The sequence below is a fragment of the Micropterus salmoides genome, unplaced genomic scaffold (genome assembly GCF_014851395.1).
Source record: "Micropterus salmoides isolate LMB-PRFRI ecotype aquatic unplaced genomic scaffold, ASM1485139v1 Ms_hic_scaffold_9, whole genome shotgun sequence".
NCBI lineage: Eukaryota > Metazoa > Chordata > Actinopteri > Centrarchiformes > Centrarchidae > Micropterus > Micropterus salmoides.
The window spans coordinates 30244034-30266383 of NW_024044681.1; the positions used below are offsets into that span (position 1 = coordinate 30244034).

Below are 22350 nucleotides of genomic sequence, written 5' to 3' on the forward strand. Positions count from 1 at the left end.
AGGCAGTTGACATTTCAGCCTGTCAGAGTTTGTGCAGATAAACATGCACATGTTGACACGTGAGCCTTGTGACTGTGGCAGGGTTTAAAACAACAGCACAACAAAACAGCAAGGCAACAGAGTGATGTTTGACATTACTGTGAAATCAGAGCTTCTGCTTCAGTCTTTTAACATGCATTTGTCTAAATTAAATCGCCATATCATCCAAACTTTTATTACTTTGCAGGACTCTGAGACGGGGCGGCACCACGGCCTATTAAGTGACTGAAACTTGGTATTGTTACAGTTGTGTGAGGGCTCTGGTGAGTCTTTTGAAATTGTGGAAATGATTAACGACAAAGGATATAACCAAAGAGATGTCCTGTGAATAAAAATCTCCACATCTGCTTCAGAACAATGCGCAGCTTGTCACGCTTGCATCATGTCGTGCGATATTGCCTTATAGCATGAACAAATCTTAGTTAGCTAGCTAACATGTAGGCAGTCTAAAGGCCCATTCAGATACAATGCGATTTGCGATACACTCGTCAAGTGCTTTGCTCGACACGAGATGCCATCATAGGCCTGGGCAAAAATGTTATCATGATAAAAAATTTCATATCAGTGAATATCGACAATATTCACGATAAATTTCAAATCATTATATCTTTAAAATTGGTGGATTTTTGCTCCTGATTGAAAGTTGAAGAAACCAAACAGTTCATTGTTATGGTCAGAACATGACAAACACTTGATGCCAAACAATAGATCACTTAACAAATCTAGAACTAGAGCCCAACCGATTTATTCTTTTGCAGATATTATCAGCTGATATAAGCTACTTGCAGATATATCTGCATCGGTGTTTATAACAGCCGATATATGACTATTAAAAAGAGAAACGGAGTCGGATCCTTCCCACGTGTCATGAGTATTGCATAGATTGCCCACCAGAGGGCGCTCTGCAGCTCCTCTGTTAACAACACTGCAGCACCACAGAACAAAACATCAGCTGACTGCAGTCTACCAGAGCCATGGAGAGTAGCTCCTGGTAGCTCTCACACTCAGTGTTAATCATTTGTCAGGTCAATCACATGACTTAAATAATAATAAAAATAGCCCGCATCACTTCTCCTCTTAACATACCATCCTTCCTAACCCTCCCGTTTCCACTTCCCTCTCCAGGCTCACAGCAGTGTGTTAATTTTACGGTAACAATAGGTGAGTGGTGGTTACACTGTTGACAAACGTGTTTGTAGATTTATTTCTAAAACTGTTCAAGCAAACAGGCCTCTTATTTGTCTTTAATTCCTTACCTCTAAATATTTTCAAACATTACTTACAGCAGTTGACGCTGCCCATTGCTAAGTTAACCACAAAGCTGGCTAATGCCAGTGGCCCGCCATGGTCACTGTAGGCTGTGCCTGAGCCAGCTAGCTGAGTGTAGATTCGGCTGCAACTCTGTTCTCCATGATGGATTGGCTCCCTGCTCAGCACAGTAGGGACTTTATTTCTGAATGATTTCTGCTGCCTATTGATGTTTCTGCAAATAGAAATGAACGGCTTACATCTTTGTAAAAGAGGGAACAGACCTTGGCGCTTGTCTAGGCATGAGTGCTTTGTTGGGAGCACTATGTAAGGCTTTCTGTTCTATCCATCCATGTTTCCAGCTCACAGCCGAGTTGGAGCATTTGGGGGGACTGTTAAGTGCTATAACATCATGTAAATATCTTAGACAACAAGAACATTTCTCTTTTTTGCATGCACGCACGCACACACGCACGCACACACGCACGCACGCGCGCCTAGGATTGGAACAAACTAGCCTGTCAGGAGGCCAGAAGGTGTACAGCAGAGTCAGAGAGGGAACAGATGGAGGAGAGACTTGCATACTTGGAAGAACAGATATTTTCGATGGCACGGTCACAGCACAGTTGGAGTTGGACAAATGACCTTACCTCAGTATTGTTAACCGTGTGCCAGACCTTTATGTCTCATGTTGTACTCGTGTCATCTTGCAGCGCTTCAGCACACGCTCACTGTTTTTTTTTTTACACGCTTCACTAAGTCAGCTGAGACCCAAATATGGCATTTGTCAGCTATTTGCCCAACAGCTGCAAATAAACCATATGGCAGCTGTGACTCTCCACGGTCAACATACATACTCACATGCAACTAATGGATAGAGGGAATTTTTTGATTGGCAGGTGGGTGGTGCATGGATTGTGGGTTATGGTGTGCGTCAGAAGGTGACAGACAGCAGTGTGTCGGCCACTTGAGGCACCTATCAACATTAGCTTGATGGTGTGTGTTGTCCCAGTTGTCAATGACCCCTGCTTTTATTTTCCAAAACGAGAACTAATTTAGTTCACACACACACACACACCCTCTGGAGCACATGTATGTCTGTGCAATGGTGGCAAATTGTCACGCGTTCATGCTTTTAAGCGGTGGTTGAGCTCAGTGTAGGTAATATGTAGTCAGATAGGCTCACCTACGCACCTCCCACATAATTTGCTTTTCAAACATTAGGTTCTGCTTTTACACCAGCCCACTGTTATAAGGTTTTGTGTAATAGTTCTTCTCTTATTCCAAGCTACTGCACTGTATCAGATAGATAAACAGAATTTGTATCCAGGCAGGGTGAAGAAAAACATACTGTATCATTGTGTAAGCATAAGCAAACTCGAAAAATTGTCTTCTATGTTTGCACTTTTTACTTATTTACAATAAAAAAATCCTCCCCTTTTCATTATAGTGTGTTTTATCTCCTTCCCTGGCTGTTGATCAAAAACACACCTCTCCTCTCTAATAACACATCACATATAAAAGGTGTCAACATATTTTTTTTATGTCTGACACAGGCTTTTTATATCTCCCCATGCCTTTTTGTTATTCCGCTGTTTTCTTCACCAATGTTCTTTCGAAGGCAGGGCGGTAGTCGTTTGGGAGTCAGCGGTGTTCCCATCCACTGGAGCTGTCACTGTTACTCAGGCCTGAACGCCAGCGCTGTCACTGGACATGAATTTCGACCTCAATACTGACGCGCTAAGCCTAATAAATAAAACTCTGATACTACGGGGGGAAAAAATTTAACTTAAATATGAAAGATGCGTGTGTAATCTTCTGTGTTGTACCATCTTCAGCACATGGATTGATTAGATGTTTAATAATTATACATAGTTTGACCCTGAATCCAGTTCTGCCATGCTAGACTGTTTCGTGCTGTTGATGGCATGTTTTCAGCTTGTTGATGCCATTGGGCTTTATACCAGCTTCAATAGTAATAGAAATTCTCTTTGTCGTTCTCTCTGTGTTCTTTTCATATGTGTGTAGTGCCTTAAATCATTAGAACCTTTAAAATGAAGCCTGTACAACATGCTTTTTTCTCTCTTTGTTTGAATGATTCCACATTTCATCCCTGTACAGCTAACAGAATAAGTGGTGGGTAACAGAAGAATTCAATGCTTGAAAATAACATTGAGGAAATACTAGATTGTCCTCACTGAGTTTTTGAAACCCAGCGACGGCCTCTGTGGTGAAATGCTAATCAGTGTTGATCTCTCTCTCTCCCTCTCTGTCTCTGTCGCTCTGTCCTCCAGACTTTAACTACAACACAGATGGCTATGAGGGGGACGGAGCGGAGGACGGCAAGTCTCAGGACGGCTCGGAGACGCTGCCCTATATAGATGAATCGCCCACCATGTCGCCCCAGCTGTGCGCGCCCCAAGGGCCTGATGGAGAGGCAGTCTCTCCCACACCACCAGAGGGCCTTCTGCCGGGGGTAAGAGCGCACAAGCGCACACACACACACACACACACACACAGAGGCAGGTACAAACCGCTTGAACGTCCATACACATCTCCATATTATTAGACAATAGACTGATATGACAGATGGGAGAGAGAGGGGCGTGCAAGACAAATCACAGGCGGTTTATTTCATGCTAGGTGACTGATTAGCTCAGGTGCAATTCTCCTCCAGGCGACTTTCTTGAGTAGAATATAGAAACGTATAGACATGTGAAGGCCGAAAGGTTTTATTATCAACTATAACTAGTGTACTATTAACAGTATCTTTTTCCAAAGTATACAAACTATTGAATTAACAAATCTATTTATGTATTTATCGGTCGGTCTTATTTATTATTCATTTAGTTATTGGTTCTCTATAATCATTCCTTCTGTCCATTCCGGGCCATGCAATGCATTTTCCCAATTCACCTAATCTGAGGCTTCAGCACTTACTCAGAGTTACTCAGATCAAGTGGGTTTTTTTTTTCAAGTGCTGTAGTAAAATATTTTCTCTGTGTCTTCTTGCTGAGCTGCAGTGTAGGTAAAGTAAAAAGTTTATATTAAAGGCTGAGTATGGACATGAGGAACAATTAAAGGGATTATTAATTCTTCAATGTACAAATGGGAATGTAGGCAAGTATTGTTTTGATACTTAATGTCAACCTGTCTTTCAATGTCTAACTCCCTTTTCAACCATATGACCATATATCATATAAGTTTGATAAAAACCTAAAGGTGACTGAATTTTCAATATTATGACCCTATTTTTATATCTTTGAGTTTAGATAATATGATTAAATACAGGTAAATTTTATGTTTTAACAACCATAATAAATAATAAAATTTTCTCTAAAGTTTGCGTTGTGAACACCGTGACGTCATGTTAGGAGTATAATGCAATTGAAGCTGAACATTAGCCGGTGTATCTTCTTCTCATTAGCAGTAGGAGCTGCACTTGTGATGTTTTCACTCCGGCTCCATCTGTGACAACAGTCTTTAAGTCTTTTCTGAGCTGCTGATTGTTTCTTCCTGAAGTTAGCTGCCAGACCTTGACCTGGTGTAATTGTTTGCCACGATAGCCCAACTGTCTACAGCACACTGTAGACAGTTGGGCTTGTGGGTGATGCCACCAGCACCAAACTGCCAGCTTGTGTGTGAATGCAGAATACCTTCCAGGAATGTGTTTGTTTACAAAGTTGTAGTCATTACGGTGATCATTTGTTAGTCAATTGGGCTGCAGTGCTGTGTTGTGTTTTTGTTTGTTTTTTCTTTTGGATTTTCAGCTTGTTACTATATACTGTATCAACACACATAATTTACAGTTTAGTTTATTTGGTCACAGTGGCTCCTCTGTTTACTCCAAATGAACTGCTGCTGCAGGAAATATAAAACACTTGTCCTTCCAGACACCAGGCATTTAGAACAGCTGATGCAAGCAGGCTTTCACTTCACACGTCACAGCATCTTCGACATGCAGCAGGAAAAAAGCCTGAATGAATACTACATCATGAGTGGTTGGCTCAGACTGATATGATTCACACCTTCACAACTTTAGATTATTCTACCTTGGTTATCTATTATACAATAAACAGAAATAGAGAATTTTCTTGGAAATGCCTCACATCACGTTTTCAATCATCTCTTTTCCAAGCAGCAGTACATTAGTATTGTAAATACACCGTGACCTTGATAATTGACCTTATTCTAATAGCAGCAGACACAGATCTCATTCTGTAATTGTATATATAGATATAGCTCATTCACTGTGAGTCACTCTGTGCAGGGTCAGCTTATGAAAATGAAAACGTGCTTCCATCTAGTGGCAAGCTGGGGTAAAATCAGAACATGTTGAAAACTATTTAAAATGTTGCAACCTTTGAAAGCAATAGCTCATTTACCAGAAACCAGAAGCAAAATCTCTGGAATTGTGTAATGATAATATAATACAATAAAATAATAATAAAATAATACAAACCTGTCTTAGGTTGCTCTCAAAGATTAAATAAGTTGGTCTTCAAAACATAATTTCTTCTGTATTGACTCTGTTTACTTAGTTGGGTATGTCAGTGGTTCAAAATGCCAACTGGTTTTGACCTCACAGGGGTTTTATCAGGGCAGAGAGACTTAAAACAATCTAATACTTCCACCTTCAAGAAACCATCATTGCATGCATAATGTTAAGCAAAAATGTACCCCTAGATAATCCAGATTTTTAGTTCTGGTAGTGTGTTCACCCACTCTGTCTCTTTATATGTCTCCTGACCCCTATTCTTTAGTAGAAAATTGAGTCAGAGCAGTTCATCGTGCCGGCTTGTCTGATGCTCAGAGATTTTTTTGTGGAGGATTCGTGTCACACACTGCTGCTTGCTGGACTCTGAAGGTCTTTCCCCTGAAGTCGTCCTCTCCTCACCGCCTTGTTACATTGGCCTTTCTTTCCGCTGAGTTTGCACGGGCCTTTCATCTGCTGTCATGAGAACGCTGACACCTCTATGCCAAAGTGCATACACTGAGCATGAGGAGCTTGTTTGTAAATGTGCACGCCTGAGAGTTCAGTTTGAACTCAGAGATTGTTTTGTTTGTATTGTGGGACGCTTTAAAACCATAGTTTCTGTGTATCTGCCCGCCTGTGCTGGAAGAGTGATTCCTCCGCTGTTGCTCTGCCTGAGGTTTCTCCTTTTCTTCCCTCCTTGAAAGGGTTTTTCCTTGTTCAAATGGAGGGCCTAAAGACAAAGGGTTTTTTTATGAGGAAAATGCGATTTGGGGCTATATATATATATAAAATTGAATACTAGTTTTATACTTTTCTTTTCTTCCTCCTCTTTTTATCCTCCTTGTTATATTAATTATTTTTCCACTCCGTCTTTCTTTTGTCTGACGTTATTTTCTATCCTTTGTCCTCTTTCTTATATGATCCTTTCTCTGCCCATATTAATGGCTTGAAATGACGGTGACCTAGAAATACAAGCCACAAGCATAACTTTACTCTCGTTTATTTTCCCACCACTCTTCCAAGCCCTTGCCTTGTAAAATAAGTCTGACCTATATATCTTAAGCAAGGAGGTTAGCAACCTGAGGAACTAGCCTAGATTTCTTGCAGGAATTAGATTTGTGACACTTTGAAGATCAATTCTAAAATGCAGTATGTGGGTGTCACTTCCTGTAAAAGTGGCATCTAAGGGTCAGCGGCAGGGTGAGAGGTCGTGGTGAGTGAACTGTTTTCAGTCACAAATGCACACAGACTTATCACATCTTGATTGTGACAAGCCATTGGCATTTTCAGTTTAATTTCCTTTCTAGTATCCAGAGTTATTGATTGTCCTAACAGCTTGTCTTGGAGCGCACTTGTCTTTTATTTAACACTATTTTATATTTTAACCCTACATTCTGCCTGTGCTAAACTGCTGTTACTCAGTGAACTATGTGACCTGTAATTAGAATCGGCCGCACCAGCAGCACATTAGCTGATCTCAGCTCCACATCCCGGGCTCTCAGCAGATCAATATGGAGACAATGGCCAGAGAGAAGAGGGAACGAGAGAGAAAAGAACTCTGTTACATTCAGTAACGTGAGGAAAAAAAACCCTGTGCATTTGAGGAAGTGGCTTTTGCCTGAAGATACGGAAGAAATAAAGAGAATCAAGCAGACAGTCTCCCTGCGAAGCACAGACAGAAACACTATGTAGCCATCAAGGAAGTGGCTGGATAGCGTTTGTTGTGAGGGGAGGGGTGGATCTAGAGGGAGGGCAGACCTCATCGACCGAGGTGGAACAGTGGTGCGCACACAAACACACACACAAACACACACATACACACCAGGAAGCCCAGCAAGGAAGGGGGTGGGGTTGTGTAGGCGGGGTCCTCTCTCTTTCTCTCTCTGTGTCCAGACGACTTGCTCTGAAGGGAAAACACTGATGTGTCCAGGCAGGCCCTGAAGAAGGGAATCTCAGGCAGGAAGAGGAAAGGAGGAGGTGAAAGAAAGGAAGGAAAAGAAAGAAAGAATGGAGGAGGAAGAGGAGGAGGTGCTGTGCTACTTGGACAGGGTGCTGGAGGAGGAGGAGGAGGAGGTGTTTGAATATGGAGATGGGGAGTTGGATCCCATCACTCCGAGCAATAGACAGTTCAAGGTGAGACAGCAGCTGGACCGTTGGATGCAGGGAATACACACACACACACACACACACACAGAACACGACTAGAACACCTTGACCAGGCTTGAATGCTTGGCTATATATAGCAAAGTGGAAAGTCTTATTGGTGTCTTGGCATGATGTGGCGTCACTATGTGCTGCTACGTGTGTCTTTGAGCCATCTGTGCTGCAAGAGTGTGTGTGCGAGTGTGTGTGTGTGTGTGTGACAGCCATTGGTCTGTCAGCGTGGCCTGATGAGGCAACTACTCAGTCTGGAGCACACGTCTCCTCACTCTGGTGAGGTTTTTTTTTAAACACGACTGGTTTCCGTTTCTAATGGTAACTTCTGTTTGTAAAGAAGTGTGTTTGTGTGTGTGTGTGTGTGTGTTTGTGAAAAAAGCAGGACTACCTGCTCTGTTCTCCTTCAGTCTCTATATCGGCTCCTTTATCCCAGAGTAAGACCAGAGGGCACAATAGAAAAGCACGTTGCGTTTTTCTGTATGAAATGTGTAACTGAGATTTGCACGCACAGGAGCAGGTTGCCATGGAAAAATCCTTTCACCACTCATGTATTGCTCATCTTGCCCCCTCGCTGCACAGTAGCTCTTTGTACAGCAGAGGCAAATATTCATGTATTCCCACTGTTGGAAGAAATAGTTTTTCTCTTAACTTTCCTGGCTTTTTTTTTTCAACCAGCTGTGACATGTTTGTCACTGAAGGGAGTAAGTTTTACACGTCACCAACACGTACATGTTTACTTTGAGAATAAAATGTATTTCTTAGTCAAGGGTCAACTACACTGGGTCTGACATCATATCCCAGACCTTAAAAAAAGTTAAGAACTCTTGTCACAAGTAGCCCTGGGATCTAATTTCATGACATTTATATAAAAAACAATGTCTGACGATGTGGCCGTACATATGGTTTATGGTGCTTAAAATAACCGGTGAGCTGCAGCAGTACTTGCATGTGCGAAATATCTAAGAGTTTCAAGAGTATGCCTCATTTCTGGTGTTGTTTTTGCTATGAGTCTTAGTCATAATGAAAATGATCTTTTAGTTTCTTTCAAGGACTACCAGCATCACAACAGACTAAGACTAGGAGTTGTCTCTCTTAAGGTCAAAGCCTGCTGACTACATGTGCTGTTGAAATCCTTCATTAACTTACTGATGTGAATGCGTCTCATTCAAAACTTTTCACAATTTAATTAACGAGACACGATGTATAGAAGTCAGTCCCAATTCTTCTTCTGGTTCGCTTAAGGTTGTGACGTGAGAGAACTATCTCCACCGATCACAAGGAGATTAAAGAGATGTTGACGAACTGGTGCGTGTCTAACATTTTCATGTGATCACGGATACACAGATGACTGACCACAATGTGTGATTCGGGCTCTTTGCGTTCATCGAAACGAAACGTTTGTGTGTGTGTGTTTGTGTGTGTGTGTGTACATACACTCTGTGTATACACACAGTGTATATATTGTAACTGGCTATACGGTAAAGCTCCAGTCTTGAGGGATTCCATCAGTGTCAGAAGGTGGATGATAGTCATTATTGGGTTAATGTGATGAGGTCATTGCTCCTTCCTTGTCTTATCAGGCAAAGCTAGTGCGCTGATATCATTGTAAGGATGTGGTGTTAATAATTAATCTTCCTTTCTGCTCTCACGGCTGTCCTTTGGCCTCCCTTAAAGTACATATTTGTCACTCTGACTACATTAATCCACTTTATTGCCATTTGTCTGTGCGCATGCATGGGCGTGTGCCTCTTCAGCCGGGGGCAAAGAGTGAATGACAGCCTGAACAGGTGTGCGCACAAGTGTATGCGTTTTCTTTGGGAAAGTTTCTGATTATTTGTTGAGCTGTATGCAGGTTTGTTAAAGACGAATACATAAATGAGAATTGCTTGAGTAGCCTTCACCCATTTTAATTGTTTTGGTTGTTGTTTTAACAAATTTGAATATGCTTTAAAAATAAAAGTGACATGACCTGACTTGTTTGGTTTATATTAACACCACTGTGGGGTTTTGCCTTTTGCAGTATAGTGTGAATCTATCATATGTCATTTTTATAAATGTGTAAATATAAACAATTGATATCATCTTCGCACCATCACATAGTGTGCAGTATATTTTTATTAGTGGCATGTTGACTAGATGAGATGGGACAAATGATAATATCATGGCTGCAATAATTCTGTATACAAATAACAATAAGTCTGCGTCCTTAACTGCACAGCACACAGTTCGTAAAGAGGATGCAACGACATAAGTCACGTTCTTTTTCAATCACCTCGGTGTGCATTAACACAAAATCCCCCACAAAATATAATCCACAACCTGTAATAACAGAATACTTATTCCATGATTTAAAAAGAGGAGAAGAAAAATCTTAATTTACCTGCCTCCTTCTCAAATAGGTAACATGTCTGCCAGCACTTTCAAAAATGCACACGAATATTTAGCATCACTCCCTAAATTGTCCAATTATCTGGTCTCCGTACCTTGCCTTAAATTAAAGTAAATTAAAAATGATGTTCTTTAATGCATGCAAACTGAGTTATAAAATGAAATTTCCTCTTTGTAACTTTTCAGGCGATAATCTGTTTCTGGTTCTAAATACAACTAACAAAGGTTTGAACTCACCTAAATCCCTCCTCTGTTGGGATGCTCCCTTGAATCCACCTAGTTTATGATCTGTGTTGCTCTTTTCTGTAACGCATATGATGGATTTTTATTACGTGTATGTCTTGCCTTATACCTCTACACAGTAACTAAAATGTGGTAAATTAAATGAGAAGTACAAGTGCCTTACTTTACTTTGTTTAGAACTGGTATACTTTTGGACACTTTTGTCTTAATATAAGCTACGTTAGGTTTATTGTCTTTAAATACTACTAGGGACTACTAGCCAATCAGAAGCAGAGAAGGGTGTGTCGTAAGAAACAAGGTAGTGTGATCCAAATCAAAGCCACTTCAGACTGAGACCGTAACCTAGCAGATGGTATAAGTTACTCAAGTCCACAACCACACAACATCATTGTTCCACATCTTACAGAGTAAGACTACAGACTCGACTCTACTCGGCCCTGCTCCGTTTTCCATTGCAGATAGTACCCAGAGATAGTACGTAGCTGGTCGTCATAGTGACACCACACACAACTGCCGCGACTTAACCTTCAGTGCGACACACACACTAGCGATCCACACAGCTTTCTCTTTTTTAAGTTAAAATGTTTCAACATTACTCAGAATGTGAAAACAGATAAGCGGTATGAAAACCTTCCAGCTGTGTTTTCCTCTGCCGTTGTTGCTGCAGCGGTCTGTGTGACGGCGGGAGCAGAGGGCTCTGTGAGCGGGCGGCTGGCCGCTTCTCCCGAGGGGTGGCACAGGCTTCCCCTGCAGCCACTTGCGGAGCTCCTCAACTCCAAAAATATTCAACATTTTTGTTCGGCCATCACTTCTCAAAAAAAAAAAAAGAACCTGGAAGCAGGTACAGGTGCAACATTTCTACAATGGAAAACCAAACAAAGGCGAGTCGAGCCAAAGGGCCTCCGCTCAGACTAGCTTGGTTTGAGGGCGTGCCTGACCCCACAAACTGCTTGGCAAGCTGCTTGGCGCGTTTTCATTTTGAAGTCACAAGTAAAGGAAGTGAAGGGCTGGACTACAAACGAGCTGTTTTCAAGCGGTTCAGAGCAGAGCTTTCTGTGGGAGATGGGAACTCCCTTTGGGCTGGACTTTGGGCTTTTCACTTTGCAAACCTGTTACTTGCACAAAAGAGAGAGATAACAATAAAGGAGAGGGAAAAAGCCAAACAGCATAATACCACCTCTTTAAAATAGTGTTTTTCTGAGGAGAGGGATAAAAATTCTACTGTGACTTGTTTGCTCTCGCTTCAATGTTTTTTCATTCATGATTAGGGTGGTGACTCCCCTGATATCGAAGTCAAAATACAACATAGTTTAGCAGTAGGACTTTCCACAAAGGAAGTAAGTCATTTAGATGTTTTTAGATGAGCGAAGATTGCCAAAATACAGCTGCTGTTTATTCCCACTCACTTTGGATGTGTATGTATTAATCACATGTTTACCTGATGTGGTAACTGCTGTGGCATCATGCAGGAAGTCAGCTGGAGCCATAGTACTGAGTGTGGCATTGGTTAGAAATTAATCCAGGTATGTTTTATCCTACAGGGAGACACAGAGAAAGGACTGGAGATGAAGAAACTGGTGCTCTCTGGTTTCTTGGCCAGTGAGGAGATCTACATTAACCAGCTGGAGGCCCTGCTACTGGTGAGACACACACACTACAAACAAATGACACTGACAGACGTACTCATTTGTTTTTTTGGTAAAAACAGCATGTGAAGACTCATTTAGCAGCGTGCCTGTTGCAGTGCTGCTGTGTGTGTAGTGGTGCAGGCCTGTGTGAACTTTTTATAGTGCTATTAGTGAGTAATGGTCATACTGAAAGCAGGACACTTCAGCGGTTTCCTGAAACACTAACTTAACATGCTTCCCCATGCTAAGGCACTATGTCATATCCTACCGCACTCAGCCACATTCTGCACTACTACTGCATGAACGACAAGTAGTTAGTTTGAAATTAAGCTACACTGAAGTTACAAAACCTCCAATGCTGAAACACAAAAAGCTGTAGTTGGTTGTCAGCCAATAAGGTAACAAAAGACTGCAGTGACGCTGGCAGAAATCTGGTCTTCCTCTTAGTTCCTTCTCTTTCAACCCTCGGTCAAGTCATTATACACTTCAACCAATGAGAGTCTTTGTTCCTATCCTTCTCCACTTCCTCAGTTATTGAGAGAACATCTAAAACACATAATCTGATCACACTTTTGTCTTTGCTTTTTTGCATTTTTAATGCAAGGCAGGTTTTAGTTTACACAACCACATTAAAGGCAAGCAAGGACTTGTAAACAAATGTCACATGTTGGCTCATGTGTTGAATCGGATTTTGGTACGTCACCTCTCTGTGTGAGCAGTTGCTTGTACCTGGACCTTTTGGTATAACTGCAAACTGCAGTCTGGTATTAAAATCTTAGGAGGTAACTGATGGCATATCAGATGGACATCAGACAAGTCAATTGTATTTAGCAGACACTTACTAGGCTAGACTAGACTCTACTGGAATCACGAACACACAGATAATTTCTGTCTGAGAACATTACTTTAAAGATGAGAAATGCACAACTGATACCACCGTATTGAGCTGAGAATGAGCCATCTCATGCAGATACTAGGAGTGGGAATTGTGAGTCCCCACGATACGATATTGCAATTTAAAACATAAATATAAACATAAAAACTATCATGTCTGTAAGTTGTGCTGCCTGCATAATCACATGACCTTATCCTGTAAAGTCACTTGGAAAGATATGAAGAATAAAATTCACTAAGGTGACCTGTCTGCAAATTCATTCATCAGCAACACTTTGTCAAATCTGATGGGGGCTTTTCAGCTTCATACTTTGCCATCATATATAGACTGAGGGCATCGAATGTTTGTCTGCAGCAATTGTGAAGACTTTTAAAAGTCAGCCAGCCTGATTAGCTTTCACAGAAACCCTGCAATAAGTGCAATAATCCCAAGACAAGTTTTCCTGTGACATGAATGCATTTTTGTTTTCACCATGTCCACTCCATACATATCTATGAGTAACTGAGGTGATAAGCAATCTGACTGGTCAGAAACTACACAGCAGAGAACAGAGTCACCCAATTGCAGATCAGAGAGATTAAGATTGCATGCTTCATCAGAAACTTTTTTAACTAGGCCCTGGCCCAATTAGGCCAGTGATTGGCCAAAGAACTGCCCCATTTGTACCCCCTTTCAAAGCCTTCCTATTAAAGGGGTCATATTATGCTTTCTGGCTTTTCCCTCTCCTTTATTGAGTTATATACCTTTTTTGGGCATGTAATAGGTTTAAGACCAGAGTCCATCCCAAAGGGAGTTCACATCTCCCATAGAACACTCTGCTCTGAACTGCCTGAAAATAGCACGTTTGTAGTCCAGCCTTTTATTATGCTTCCATGTGATGTCACAAGAAAACACACGTCATACTGCTCGCCTAGCGGCTAGTCTGACACGCCCTCAAAAACACCGGTGGAAAAACACACTGAGCTGCAGCTAGGGTTGGGCCCTGTAGCTGGTTGTCATAGCATTTTCAACGCGACACAGGCGACCCACACACACCAGCTGTCTCTTGATTTAAGTTAAAACGGTTCAACATTACTAAGAATGTAAAGACAGATACTTACGAAAATTGTAAAATATAAAACTTCCTGCTGCTGGCCTCTGTCTGGCACACGCAATGATGATGCAGTGAATAGTGACGATTCTCTGACCAATCAGTAGTCTGCTGTGTTTTTGCGTCACATTTTAGTATTGCCTCAGCTCGCTTGGAACCACAACGGAGGTGATACGAATAAAAAGTACCAAGTAGCAGGTACAGGTACAAGTTTACTACAGTGGAAAACCAAAAAAGCCGAGGCGAGTTGAGCTGGTACCATGCGGTAGAAAAGGGGCAATATACAGCAGAACCAAAGCCATATTTATCGGCTTTCAGGGCCAGCCCTACTCTGCTTCTGATTGGCTAGTAGTCTTTAACTAGGTACAGGTATCCAATTTTGTTATTTTATAATTATATTAACAAGAAGAAACATTAACAGAGTTGAAGTGTGATGCCACGCTTTCCTGTTCTTATATTTACTGTTGTTTACCTTTGGAAAAGATACTTAAGGTTGGTACTTGGTGGCCTCCTCATTAGCTGAGTTGTGTTTACTGAGTCTGTTTGTTCTCTCTGTCTCTGATTATTCAGCCCATGCGTCCCCTTAAAGCCACAACCACAACCTCGCAGCCCATCCTGACCATCCAGCAGATAGATACCATCTTCTACAAAATCCAGGACATTTCTGAGATTCACAAGGAGTTCTACGACGCCCTCTTACCCAACATCCAGCAGTGGGACGAGAAGGTCACTGTGGGACATTTGTTCCAGAAACTGGTGAGTCTGATGTGGGCTCCGAAATGACAGCGTGTGGGTCATTTTTCCCCTGTCTTCGTCATTTGCAGGGCGCATGTAAATTAATGTTAAAAGGAGAATTGTCAGACTCCAACTATTTATACTCGTGAATCACTTGGTTAAATTAGACAGTGTGTACACAAGTGTGTGTGTGTGCCCCCCTGTGCCTGTGGTCTGAGTGCACAAACAGAAGTGTTGCAGCCTCAGATCTATCATGTTGTCATATTTGCACTGGATAATGTTTCTAAACAGACGCTCTCGGTACATAATGTAACAACATCATTGTTATGTGTGTGTGTGGATCCGTCTGTGTATAGAATTAGCAAAGCTCCAGCCTCAGCTTCTGTGTTAGATCATTACGCTGTCAGATTTGCAGTGGATAATGTAATCTGAACATTGCTTCTCAGCACCTAACATACTTTAAGAGCATGTGTATATACAGTGTGCATGTGTCTTACGTTTTCAATCCTCATTACATTTGTTTGGCATATTGCAGATAGGCTGATGTAACATGCTGTAATAGAGACTTTCAGCTGAGATGGAAGAATCTGGACTAATCGTAGGAAAAATAAATCCATGAAGAAATGTCATTTATAAGTTGTAAGGTAAATTAATCAGTAAATGTGTTAACTTCAGTGGCCAACTTGAATCTCATACTGAGAGCAGCAGCGTAGCTGGAATGACTGAAGTAAGTACACCGTGCCTTAGTTCACCCTGAGTACGTCCCACTGTGGGCAGGCGGTAACAGAATATTGTGGTTTATAAGTTTCCTGGACTGGAAGCCAGACAGACTCGCTATTTAGAAAAGTGGGAGTGAACTGCTGTAACCCTCTTCTACCTGACTGTAACAACAGGGGTTTACCCTAAAGCCTCAGAACACCACAGAAGATATAACAACATAATTATATTTTTGTCCGTATACAATATATAAGCAATTAAAAAGCGGTTATCTTAGATGAGTAGCTATTGTTATAGATATTGGATTTGATGTTAAATTAGAATTAGCTGACCTGAACATTCACAAAGAAAACTCCTTTAGTTTCATCTGCTTCTTCTGCTTTAAAAGACACGGTGCAGCTGGACAGTACTCAACTTGCCCTGATCACTGACAGCCTTGACAATTCTATATGCAGTTTTAGAAATCTCCTTTTAAATGTTGTGACATTAACCAGACAAATGTGATGAAATGCACTGGGATCAGAGATTACGCTAAATATGCCCCCTGTTCAGCTTGCACCATGTTTCTGGATCTTAGGATATTTAATTATTGCTAATGAGCTGTGAGTTAATCAGATGTCCCATTATCAGAGATCCTGTGGCATTTTGCCTAGTCATGAGCACACTGTTGTTTTGACTAGAGCACCAGAGTAAGTGTCATGTCAGCTCAGAGAAATAAACTCCTCCGAAATGAGACTTGTTTTTAAATCTCTTAAAAAGAGAGGTTACTGTATGAAGTAGTAAAATATTTCTGACTGTACTGCCTGTGATTCAGTTTTTGTTTCTCTGAGCCAGCAGCGTTGATTTCGAACCTGAATTATTTTTAAATGTTGAATGGCATACAGAAGACTGTAGGTCTGATCTTATTGGGTATTGTTTGCCAGCATGTGTTTGTGGACAAAATCAAGGTGTCGCACTGTTTGTTATCACAAGGTCTAATATAAAGCTACATTTACATGTAGCGGTGTGTTTATTCACACGCCTTTCAGTTTGACAGATTTAAAAATAGAGTAAATTCCGTAACATCATTATGAGAAACCTGATGAAGATGTCTTCTGATATGAAACAGGGCTTTCTGATCGCTCACAAAGGGTTTTGGGTATGTTTTGACATCTTAAAAAAAACATGTCAGCCAGGGTTATTATTAGCAGTAACCTGCTATGACTGAAATGAAAATTGCAGCAGTTGGATGGGAATTTATGACAGTGTAAACTAAATATAGATTTAAGTTTTTGTACAAATAATCCCTTACTGTATATAGACCTATGTAAGAAGACAGATGTACTGAACCTGAACAAGTGGACAAGTTTAGAGCAAGCTAAGATTTAATGAAACATTTCTTTAATAAAAGATTCTGTTGGACATTTGGAGAGGCAAATGTGTTAGAAATGACATATGAGCTATACTTGGTAGCAGAGAAAATTAACAGAACTCTCTTGTAGATATGTAGTTCTTTTAGTAGTTTATCCCTCCCTCCTCTCTGCGGACCCCAGGATTCGCACCACCAAGTGACACACATTAGTGTAGTCATCGGCTCCCATCTGTGCTGCCTATACGTGCGTACATGAGCATGTCATGTGGCAGCTAAACATTTAGTCAGAGTGGCAGTGTGAGAGTACAGATGGCAGTGTAATTAGCCGGGCTACTCCCTACTGCTCCTTGTCAGCAGCATGGAGGCCAGTGCAGCTACACAGAAGGACAGAGTTACAGAAAACAGGCAGACAGGGAATAAAAGCCACAATTCCAACTTTTCTCACCTTTTTCGGACAAGAAAAGGGGCTCAGCTGCAGCCTGTGACTGCCAGGAAGGCGTTTGATTTATCAAACTCCCTCGAGGCATTAAGAGAGTTAAGTTTAATCTTTCTACGGTTATGACTTTAAAGAGGTTTTGGGCGAATAAAAAGACTTGCATCAATCTTTTAACACTAACTATAACTGTAATCCATGTTTTATGTTGTTGTAAGTGGATAACTGCTTCCCCCTTGTAACCTTTTTAGCCATGCCAGTAGCATGGCTCTATGTATTGCAAGGTCAGTTGATCGGTCCACTACTTTGGTCCAGACTCAATAATATCTCAGAAAAATTTGGTAGAGATATGCATGTCCCCCTTGGGATGAATTGTAATAACGGTGATGATCCCTTACCCTCGTCATCAGGTCAAAATGTGTCCCATACTTTGGTTAATGATGATATACCAGCAAAACTAATGATACCCCTGTTAGCCTCAATTGTACTTTGTGTTTAGTGCTAGTTAACAAATGTAAACATCCTAAAATGTTAATCTAATATGGCGATCATGGTAATCATTATATCTGCTTTAGATGCAAGTGTGGTTGTAGAGATTTTGATTGATTTATTCATTACGCTCTGGCCGCACAGAGATGCTAGTCGTTGCACAGCGTGAGAGTACTGTGGGGAAATCTCCCTGGCTCGATAGTACTTAGTCATTTGTCACACGGCTCGATTCACTAAAGTTTGAGTGTTAAAGACCAAGGGGGAACAATGTATTTCTGCAACGAGAAAGAACTATGGTTCATTGTAGACAACGGAGTGCTGCCCATACAGTATTTGATTGTGCAATTGATAGAATAATTTCACTTTCAGTTGTAGTCAAGCATGTGCAGAATAGCTAATTGATATTCATCATGCTGCCAAGATACTGGAGAAGTGTAGAGTAGTTGGATGCTTTAAGTCTTTTACTATATAGCCATACTTTTCTGTTGATTGATATGATTGGATTGTATATGACAGTATGACCTGAATCATATAGGCGGCTGTTTTAAGGCTTAAATGAGTACAAAGAAAAGTGATTAGTTTCTTTTCGCTCAGAAAGCCCAGTGACCCCAAAAACAGTGTATGAAACAGCTTCATTTCTTTTTGTTAGCGTTAGAGTCTAAATGTTTAATTGCTGTGTTTGTTTTTGTTTTGCTTTTATTGATCATAACCATATGATTAGTGCCTAAACCAAGTGTTGCATTTTTATCATGTAGAAAGTGGCTGTTTGTAGTCAACACACTAGCACTGTCCCCTCTCTCCCTTTCTGTTTGCAACCCTCTCTTCTTTTTTTTTTCTTTCCCTCGTCCTCCTGTCCTTCCCGTTCGGAGCTGTGACGGACGGAGCTGGAGAGGTTTATTGTGAATGGATGAAATACCATGATCGTGTCATTGTGCTTGGTGTGTACTTTCCAGTCAAGCTGCCAAATCAAAAATTCAGTCTTCACATATGGTGGTTTCTCAATTCCATCCAAGGTTTTGGTTTGAAATAATTATAATGAGTTGACATACAGAGAGTGACACTTGTTAGGCTGACATCTTGTCAATTTAAGTCTTTATGTAGCTAAATGTGTCAGGCTTGTGCTATGATTACAAAATAACTATTGGGTATTTGTTTGATTTTCTTTATTATCTGTTCCTATGAAGAATGGACCGATCTACAACATCATCTCTTAAGTGTCATATGAGGCCTCGTGTCTCCTCTCTTGAGTCCAACTCTCTGCTTCACACTCATAAGGGAAGTGGAAGAGGAGAGGAAATGAAAATAGGAGGGGAAGGGGGGTTTTAGGACAAAAGTAACAAGTCTTACTCATTCACTCTATTCAGCTGAATCCAATCTCATTGCTTTAATAGGGTGCAGTCAGCTCTTCAGCCTAGCCATTCAGGCATAGCTGTAGCGGGATGCATATTCATGCACTGCTGGTCTGCAGCTTGTGTTACAATGCACGTACGGTACAGCAGAGAGGGGCTGTTAATGAAAGGACGAAGAAAGAGCAAGTGACTCTTTCAATCAGGAGGACTGCACAGAGCCACCAGTGGAGTTGCATTATGGGAAATATGATTAGCTTGTATGCACTGATTGTAAGTGTGTAACTTTGTGTGTGTGTGTGTGAGGGATAATTTCATGTATGCTGTTAGAGCTAAAGAGGGACTGCAGCGCTCTTTTCAACCTTCAATTTCAATTCAGGCCACATTCTGATGGGAATAGCAATTAATTACTCTGCCAAAAATGTATATAAATTTTATTATCATCTTGTGACATGCAGACGTATCGAAGTGACATTTGAATTTGAATGCAACTCACTCCACTGTTTTTTGTTATTGCCACGAAAGTCAACCAGTTTCTTATTTGGTCTCTATTGGGTCTTTAAACAGTTCAGATCAAATAAAAGAGAGGTTCATGCCACTATCATTGTCTCAAAGCTATACGTTAATGTCTCTTCTTCTCTCTCTTTTCACATGCCCCAGGCCAGCCAGTTGGGAGTGTACAAGGCCTTTGTGGACAACTATAAGGTGGCGCTAGACACGGTGAAATGCAGCCAGACCAATGTCCAGTTACAGAAGATATTCGAGGTAAGTTCATCCTCCAAGGATGATCAGAGACTTAAGGAGCCATTTGAAGGATGTAAAGAAGACATGTCTGAACAGCAACTATGCAGCATGATTAGGTTCTGGGCTTTTGTTTCTTTTTGTAATATGAAGATATATTGTCATTTTGTAATTTAATCAAAGTTGCTGTGTGTTGCCTTTTAACATCTGTAATTGCGAATCTTTAGACACTAGTATAATTACGCAACAGTGGCAAATAAATACTTAAATACTTACCGCTTAACAGCACAGAACCCATTTCAGCACATCTCAAGCGTCTTAAACCATTACATTAATCCTCTTCGGTAAAGAGAAGGAGAACACAAATTCACATAGAACGTCAGCACAGAGGGGAAGCAAGGCAAGTTGAAACATCCTCTTTTCGACAGGAAGCACCAGTCTTTATGGGAGATATGGTTTTTATTTTGAGGAACACTAGTTTAAAACACCATTAACAGAAATATTGGTGTTGAAATAGGCTACACATAGCATATTTGAGCTTATTAGTGTCTGGACCGATGTGCAGTGCATTTCACAACAAAGTAAAGTAAAATAAGACCCTCAGCTGGTGGCATGTTGAAATTATAAATGTTCTCTTAATGGTATTTAAACTCTTCGAGCTTTTTCTTTTAGTGCACCCCTCTGTCTAGGAGGGAGATGCCAGGAGCAGCACATTGATCCAACTGAACAGCTCTTATAATAAATAAAGTCAGACTTGTAATATAAAACCTCTACGTACATAGCATTTAAACTTTAGCTGCCTTCAAAATAAAAACTTTTGCTGCCTTCAAAATAAAAGCGCATAACCCGTCTGTCGGAGCTAGATCAAATGAATTATGTGTATTTGCTATTATTTGATAATTTAAGTAATATTCATACTGTTTGAAATAAATAAACTGTTTCATAGTAGCCTATTTCAGTTTTGTGCAAGAGTTAAAGGCCTGTCCCAAATATAGGCAGGGTCAATTCAGTGATTTTAACAAATAAAAGCCCGGGCTATTAATAAAAGTTTTACTGTATATAAATAATTACATTATACTTTGTACCATAGTGGTCGTTTTATGGGGTCTTAATTGAAACCTTAATTATTTAATAAATAAGTAATTTTTATATTGTGCTTTCGAGGTGTGTTGGTGGTCGTAAATATAATTTACTGTAAGGTAAATTTGTGAAGGGTACATGGTCCAGCCTTCTTCAGCTGTCTCAGTCTGCTGCAGTGACCATATACTTCTTCATTACTTCTATCAGTCTCAGCCAAGCAAGTAGAGAGCTGTGTGTGTGTGTGTGTGTGTGTGTGTGTGTGTGTGTGTGTGTGTGTGTGTGTGTGTGTATAATTAATGAAATTGATCATTCCACTCCTCTGTTTCTTTCAGAACCTCAAAGTAAAAGGTCCCAAAGACTCCAAAGATTGCACCACAACTGTCTCAATGGAGGGTAAGTGTGTGTGTGACTTGGTGTGCACGTGTGTCTTTGTCTTTGTGGGTTCTTGTCATTTTGTGTCTTTTGTGAGTGTGCATGTATGCCTGTCTATGCTGGCTTGCTGCTTTAAGACTCCAGTCCTGCCCATTCTACTTGTGTATGCAGTGGCGGTCTTTGGGACGCAAACTGGCGTTTGTGTGAGCACTCACACACACACACACACTCTTGCTCTCTCTCTTTCCCTCTATCGCTCTCTCTCTCTCCCTGTCTGTGTCTCTGCCTGAGAAGGGAGGCAGTGAGCAGCGGAACAGAGTGAAGCGGGGAGATGAGGGATATGGAGGTGCTTCTGGTCCTCAGACTGTGTTGTAACTGCACATACGGTAACGACTGCATGATATGAGCTTCCGACGTTTGATTCAGGCTACTTGGAGTGTAGCTTTTCCTTTTTTCCATTTTTTTTATTAGCCAGCAAGTCATTGTTGTTAATTCTATGGTAGATTGGTAGCATACCTTGTTTGCTGTGAAGTTGGGACAGTTATTAATAAGCTGTCAGATTGATTTGGGATACCATCATATCTGACAGGTAATTTGGGCTTTATGAACTGATGCTTTTGATGCAGAAATGCTGTCTGCTGATGACTTCAAACCTTAAATGGAATTTGTCTGTACATTTATGTGCCGTCGCTCACGTAATAAGGTGTTAAAATTAATTTCTTTTGTGTGATGATCATCTGGAATATGCAGCTCAATAGACTGTGATTACTCATGTCCTCTAACATACATAATATAGAGTAGGACAGCAGTTTTTTTTTGTGTGTGTGTGTGTGTATGTTTGTTTAAACAGGGCACGTTTAATCTGTGCAAGGATTGCTGACCCCAGACTGCTCTTCATAGAAAATTCTTATCACCAAAGGA

The 22350-nt window shown here is 40.9% G+C and overlaps 1 protein-coding gene across 4 annotated transcripts in view; it reads left to right on the plus strand.

The window, feature by feature from the left end:
* Window positions 1-22350, plus strand: part of abr (ABR activator of RhoGEF and GTPase) — a 124830-nt gene that overhangs the window by 43352 nt on the left and 59128 nt on the right. For 3 of the 4 annotated variants that reach the window (XM_038708302.1, XM_038708303.1, XM_038708305.1), the window contains exons 2-6: window positions 3582-3763; window positions 12094-12192; window positions 14736-14921; window positions 19897-20001; window positions 21390-21450. In XM_038708302.1, coding sequence (XP_038564230.1) covers window positions 3582-3763; window positions 12094-12192; window positions 14736-14921; window positions 19897-20001; window positions 21390-21450 — 633 coding nt within the window. Of the gene's footprint in view, window positions 1-3581; window positions 3764-7692; window positions 7898-12093; window positions 12193-14735; window positions 14922-19896; window positions 20002-21389; window positions 21451-22350 lie in introns of those variants that run through there. The other variant, XM_038708306.1, reaches the window with a different exon arrangement.